The sequence below is a fragment of the Leptodactylus fuscus genome, chromosome 9 (assembly GCF_031893055.1).
Source record: "Leptodactylus fuscus isolate aLepFus1 chromosome 9, aLepFus1.hap2, whole genome shotgun sequence".
NCBI classification, from domain to species: Eukaryota; Metazoa; Chordata; class Amphibia; order Anura; family Leptodactylidae; genus Leptodactylus; species Leptodactylus fuscus.
Genome location: NC_134273.1, coordinates 87137288 through 87144015, shown reverse-complemented (window position 1 = coordinate 87144015; position 6728 = coordinate 87137288). Strand labels below are relative to the sequence as shown.

General features: G+C 45.7%; 1 protein-coding gene across 1 annotated transcript in view; it reads left to right on the top strand.

The window, feature by feature from the left end:
- The first annotated feature begins 862 nt into the window (after nucleotides 1–862).
- IFT122 (intraflagellar transport 122) overlaps nucleotides 863–6728 on the top strand; it is a 35671-nt gene continuing 29805 nt past the window's right edge. The window contains exons 1-12 of the mRNA XM_075287229.1: nucleotides 863–1006; nucleotides 1223–1289; nucleotides 1568–1652; nucleotides 1803–1881; nucleotides 1985–2061; nucleotides 2780–2846; nucleotides 4229–4375; nucleotides 4510–4585; nucleotides 4723–4914; nucleotides 4999–5137; nucleotides 5224–5426; nucleotides 6141–6278. Of these exons, the coding sequence (XP_075143330.1) occupies nucleotides 948–1006; nucleotides 1223–1289; nucleotides 1568–1652; nucleotides 1803–1881; nucleotides 1985–2061; nucleotides 2780–2846; nucleotides 4229–4375; nucleotides 4510–4585; nucleotides 4723–4914; nucleotides 4999–5137; nucleotides 5224–5426; nucleotides 6141–6278 (1329 nt within the window). The 5' untranslated portion in view covers nucleotides 863–947. The remainder of the gene's footprint in view (nucleotides 1007–1222; nucleotides 1290–1567; nucleotides 1653–1802; nucleotides 1882–1984; nucleotides 2062–2779; nucleotides 2847–4228; nucleotides 4376–4509; nucleotides 4586–4722; nucleotides 4915–4998; nucleotides 5138–5223; nucleotides 5427–6140; nucleotides 6279–6728) is intronic.

The following is a 6728-nucleotide window of genomic DNA, read 5'->3' as shown; positions in this document are numbered from 1 at the left end:
GCGTTTACCGAACAGGAAAAATATTTGTATAGTTTTGTACAGCGGGCGATTTAGGACGCGCGGATACCTAACATGTATGTGTTTCACAGTTTTTAACTACTTTTATATGTGTTCTAGGGAAAGGGGGGTGATTTGAATTTTTAATCCTTTTTATTTGTTTTTATATATATATTTTTTTTTTGTTAAACTTTTTTTTTTTGCATTTATTAGACCGCCTAGGGGTATTGACATGGGTGGGCGGTGTCGCGGATTGTCAGAGCGGTGGGGGTCGGCAAACATGGCTGCTCCGGAGCGTTATAGAGCGCCTCCTGGAGTATCGTTAAGGTGAGGGGCAAAGTGGTAAAGTATATGTGTATGAGATTGTGTGGGGTTAGGGGCGAGGCTGTAGAGGGTAATAGGAATTTTGTGGCTTGCTATGGTCCAAAGTGTGTGAGATTGCAGAGATAGTGGTGTGAGTTTGGGGTTTGTGGGGGTCCTGGCACAAACGTATGTGCGCTATTGTGAGGAAAAGTAGCCTATTGCGCAATCGGGTGTATTAACTATGTTTGTGGAAACTTTCAGCCAAATCGGTGGAGCGGGTTTTGTGTGATTGAGGAACAAACATCCAAACAACACACAAACCCACAAACTTTCACATTTATAATATTAATAGAACACTGCAGTGACTCCTCTCCTCTCCGGTCCCCGCTGTTCCTTCCTCTCCTCTCTCTGTCATTCTCACCTGTCCTGTATGGGGGCGGCCATGTTAGTTCTCTGCAGGATCACGTGACCTCAGAAAGCGCTGCTACTGCGCAGGCTCGCCGTATACCTGTCTATGCAGCGCATGCGTTCTGTGCGCTTGGACAGGGGGCGGGGCTTGATATGGAAATCTCCTTCTATCTGTTGTGGCAACTCTGGAGTCCTGTGAACGGCGGTAACGCAGCCCCGAGCCCCTAAATACCGCAGCCATGAGAGCAGTGCCCACCTGGGTGGATAAAGTGCATGACCGGGACAAGGTGGAGCAGAGGTGAGGGGGAAGGGGGAAGGGGGAAGGGGGAAGGGGGAAGGGCCCTAGCAACCAGAGATTGGGGTGTAACAGTGCCTAGCAACCAGAGACTGGGGTCCAGTACTGCTCAGTATGACCAACGCCTTATCCTTAAGGCACTGGGAATATCCCTTTAAGGAGCTAGGTACAGGCTTGTAAAGACAATCATGAAAAATCCATTCACTTTCCTTTTTTCAGTATTTATGACCTCGCGTTTAAACCTGACGGGACTCAGCTGATCGTGGCCGCTGGGAACAAAGTGCTGGTGAGTAAGATATATATATATAATATATACATGACAGTATGTCAGTGACAGCAAGCAGAGCTGCAGTGTAAAGCATGAGGTGGGACAGAGCAGCAGCCTCGGCCTCTGATGACACAGCGATTGCCCCATACTGCAGCTAAGCTGGACTCACTGATCAGAGCTGCGCCCTATTAGATCAGAGCAGCACTGTAAAGCATGGGGCGGCAGAGTTGTGTGTCTTTTAAAGGCTTTGTCTCCTTATGGACAACCCCTTTAACAAACTTTTTTTTTGTTTTCAGGTCTATGACACATCGGATGGGACTTTACTGCAGCCGCTGAAGGGGCACAAGGACATGGTGTACTGTGTGGCCTACGCAAAAGATGGTAAATCGGACAACACTGCGCTGCACAGTCACAGTCTCTAGTTCCACATTTCTCTGCAGTTTTGTGCTATTTTTCCTCCGGTTTCGTCCTATAAACACTTGCAGGTTTTCTTGGCTTTCCGTCCTCGCTTATAACCTTTGCTCATTCCAGGAAAAAGATTTGCCTCTGGATCAGCGGATAAAAGTGTCATCATATGGACGTCCAAACTGGAGGGAATCCTGAAGTACACGTGAGTGTGGAAGCCAGGGCTTATGTATAATCACACCCCTCCATCTGTATACCTGTATATATGTGTCGTTTTCTATGGGGCTTTTCTTATACGCTCTCTGCAGGCACAATGATTCCATTCAGTCTGTGTCCTATAACCCGGTCACCCATCAGCTGGCCTCCTGCTCCTCCAGTGATTTTGGTGAGTCCTTCTTCAGACGCATCATTAGTTGCCTTAAAAATCACTATTTGGTGTGACCTTTGCCCTTTGGAGGAGGAGTCCTGGAAGCGATGAGCCGGCCCCCACAGATATAGCCCTGGTGTCATCATCCTCCAGTCTGTCTGGGGTGACCTGAGGAGACAGAAGAATTGGAGTAAGCAACATCCAAAGAAGATCTGGGCTTAGTAGAGATGAGTGAACACTGTTCGGATCAGCCGATCCGAACAGCACGCTCCCATAGAAATGAATGCAAGCACCTGTGAAGCTGACTGTGTCGGCGGGCCGGCGTCACAGGTGCTTCCATTCATTTCTATGGGAGCGTGCTGTTCGGATCGGCTGATCCGAACAGTGTTCGCTCATCTCTAGTGCTTAGTTCTCCAAGATGGCGGCTGGAACAACCTCCCTGGCCACGTCTGCTAAAAACTGTCTAAAAGTACCGAGAAGAAGGCAAAGGGCAAAGGTCACACCAAATATTGATGGGATTTTCTCTTTATTGAAAAAAATACACTATTAACCTGGTTCATACATTTGCACAATACTGTACATTGAGATATATATCCCACATGTGTCCAGTGCGTTTAGATCCCGAGCAGATGACATGAGATTCCTAGAAGAACTGCAGCAACTCTCAGCGTAATCTCACTGCTGAAGAACACATAAGACGTGAGCTTATAAGAATATGATCATTTTATCTTACTAGGTCTTTGGTCTCCAGAGCAGAAGTCGGTCTCCAAACATAAAGTGAGCAGTAAGATCACCTGCTGCAGGTAAGAGCTCCGACTACAGATCACTTGTGATCAGATTGATCTGCTGGTAAAGTCACTTGGTTGTTTCACTTCGGGTGTGTTCACATTGCGTTTGCAGTGATCCCTGCAGGTATATATCAGGATGATACCGTCTGATGCCTATAGGCATGTGTCACCTATAGAAAAAAATACACAGTGACACTCTGCAATATACTTTCTTTAACCACTTCAGTACCGGGTCAATTTGTGCTCCAGGACCAGACACATTTTCGTTTTTTTTTTTTTTTTTTTTTGTATGTGCGGTTTTGAGGGCTGTAACATTTTTCTCATACGTCTCATTCAACTAATTTTTGCATCTTTTTTCGGGGACACATAGGGCTTTATTTTTATGTTGTTTTTATTTTCGAGTGCGTTTTAATTTCCTTTATATCTGGGAAAATATAAACAAAATAGGAGGGAAATTATGTCTGGTTTTCACTTTATTTTATTTTTTTATTTAGTAACACAAAGCGCTACTAAAAAACTTTATAAAATAGTTTTTCTTCTCCGTTACAGTAATTTTTATTTTGTATGGTGTTGTCGGGGGTGGGGCTATAACCTTTAATAACGGCGTATTATTTTATTTTTTTAATTATCTTATTTTCATTTTTTTTTAACTTTATTATTATTATTATTATTATTATTATTATTATTATTATTATTATTTATATTTTTTTTTCCAGATTGTGTCCCCATAAGGTCATAAGAGACCTTTGGGGACATCTGATCGCTTTTTTTTTTTTTTGTTAGGGAGGCTGCTACATTTAGCCTTAGTTGCAGGAGGAATCCAGCCTCCTGCACACTGTTCTTTAGACTTACAGAGCTGATCTGGGTCCTGTAGGACCCAGCAGCTCTTGTAAGACACTGAGCCCGGTGGATCACGTGACCGCCGGGTCAGAGGGCGGCCGCATCACATATACACAGCAATCGAGAAAGCAGGGAAGGGAATAAACCTTCCCTGTCTTCTCTCTGGGAGCTCCGGCTGAAGTTACAGCCGGCTCCCAGCTTCAGCAGCTGCACGATCTCCGTGCAGCTGCTGTGTTCTGACTGGACGTACCGGTACGTCCTGTCAGAACTAGGCAACCACTTCCCGGACGTTTATACTCTATGGGCGGTCCGGAAGTGGTTAACATGGCATATAGCTGTTGCTGACTATGCTATACTTCAAAGAGAAACGTGTGTAGACCAGCCTGATGGGCGCCTGTTCTGGCCTCCATTGGGGGAATGGCCTTATGGTTATGTTTCATGTATGTGCATGAAGCATTTCCTGATCATGTGCCCGACATGTAAACACAGTGTGAATACACACTTCTAAACTTACCATTCAGTATATTGTAACCCCCGCCCTCCTTACTGTATCGCAGCTGGACAAATGATGGACAGTATCTCGCCCTGGGGATGTTCAATGGTGTAGTAAGTATCAGGAACAAGAATGGTGAGGAGAAGGTGAAGATTGAGCGACCTGGAGGATCTCTGTCACCTATCTGGTCTATCTGCTGGAACCCTTCAAAGTAAGTTCAAGTGCTGGGACCTGAATGAATCCCATATATAATCCTAGCCGCGGTGTGATCTTAGGCTGCATGATATTCAGAGTCTCTGTAGGTCGTTTGTGCATGTCCTAATGATCCAAGTGTTTCCCCTTCAGGGACGAGCACAATGACATCTTGGCTGTGGCAGACTGGGGACAGAAGCTATCCTTTTATCAGCTGAGCGGCAAGCAGGTAGTATTTTATTTTTAAAATTTCCTTCATGTTGCAGAATGAAATAACTTTTCCTTGTACTGGGAGTCTGGTCTGGATAAGTGGCCGGTCTTCTGATATGAAGTGGTCTTTTATCACTAGCTCCGTATGTGTTGTAGGTTGGGAAGGACAGGTCCCTGGGCTGTGATCCCTGCTGCGTCAGCTACTTCTCTAAAGGTGAATACATCATGCTGAGCGGCTCGGACAGACAGGTGTCTCTATTCACAAAAGACGGTGTACGGCTGGGCACCATCGGGGAGCAGAACTCCTGGGTGTGGACCTGCAAAGTTAAACCTGATTCTAACTATGTGGTAAGGCTGAGTAATACAATATCTGTGAGAGATTCTGTGCAGGACCCTGGTAATGTTCTAAGCCCTGTTTGTATCATGTGCCAGGTCATTGGGTGTCAGGATGGGACTCTTGCTTTCTACCAGCTGATTTTCAGCACAGTGCATGGACTCTACAAGGACAGATACGCCTACAGGGACTGCATGACTGATGTGATAGTCCAGCATCTCATCACAGAGCAGAAAGGTAAATGACTGAGTTTAGTGTGTGTGCACAGTGTTCTACAAAGCCGTGGCGTCCTATCTAACCCTGTGGCTTGCGGCCTTCTCCAGTGAGGATTAAGTGCCGGGAGCTGGTGAAGAAGATCGCCATCTATAAGAACAGGCTGGCCATTCAGTTACCCGAGAAGATCTTGATTTATGAGCTGTATTCTGAAGATGCTGCTGACATGCATTACCGGGTCAAGGAGAAAATTATGAAGAAGTTTGAGTGTAATCTGCTTGTGGTGTGTTCACAGCATATTATCCTGTGCCAGGTGAGTGATACCCCAGCTACAGCCCCCACATCACTCAGGTCACAACATTATGGATAGCTGAGAGGACCTTCCGTGTCCTCAGGCACATGCGGTTTTATACAGCAAGAAAGCCACTGAATTCGGCACCCTGTCGTCTTTCCCGTTATGTGCCCCGGTGCTGAAGATATCGGTGCAGTTACCAATATCTGTTCACTGTCAGAAGGGCGTTCCTGACAGTCTAGCTGGGCTGTGAGGATCGCCCTCCTGACAGTACTGTCCATAGCCCTGTTATATCACAGTCATGAAGCTAAGCTGTGAGAAACGCCCCCACCCCCCTAGTACTAATTTATGGACAAGTACAGTCAGGGGGAGGCGTTCCTCACAGGTTAGCGTCATGGCCGGGCAGCAAGGATCGCCCCCTCTGACATTACAGCGCTATAGACAGTACTGTTAGGAGGGGCCTTCCTGACAGTGAAGCGCTATTGGTAACGGCACTGATATCTCTTGCCCCGGGGCACATAACATCAAAGCAGACAGTGCCCTGAATTCAGCGCACTGTCAGCTTTCTAGCGTTATATAAAACCGCATGTGCCTGAAGACGTGAAAGGTCCTCAGTATAACTTGCAGATCAGTGGGATCAACCACTCAGACCCCCACTGACCAGGAGAATGGGGGGCTGCATATACTGAAGGTTTCATGTCTTTATAATGGATATTACTCTCTCACTTGACACAGGAGAAGCGTTTGCAGTGTTTGTCCTTTAAGGGTGTGAAGGAGCGAGAGTGGATAATGGAATCCTTAATCCGGTACATAAAGGTGATTGGCGGCCCCCCAGGAAGAGAAGGCTTGTTAGTGGGACTGAAGAATGGACAGGTAATTGTCACTTGGTTATTATTAACCCTTCATACTGACAAATGTCAAAACGAAGCAGGGAAAAATGATCTCGGTACACAAGTAGCAATAATGGGTTCCTGGAATTAAAAGAATAAGATTTCCCGTAGGGGTAACTTTGAAGTATTTATCGGGGATTTGCTTTACTATCACGTATTCCAGGATGATGAGTAATAACCTGCACCTTCCAGGAGGTGGAACGCTACTGTTTAATACAATTGTGTAATTTTGTTTTTTTTAAAAAAAAGTGGCGTTCTAGGACTTCAGTAACCACATGGTGGCGCTATTGACTACATTATTTTTTCACAAATACTCTATCATACGTTATGGCTAGGGATATAGGCCCCAGCTAGTTTTCTCTGTTTGTTACGTCCTATTGATCTTTGCTTTTAGTTTTAGAAGGTCTCATCATCTTCTTCCCCAGCACCAGCT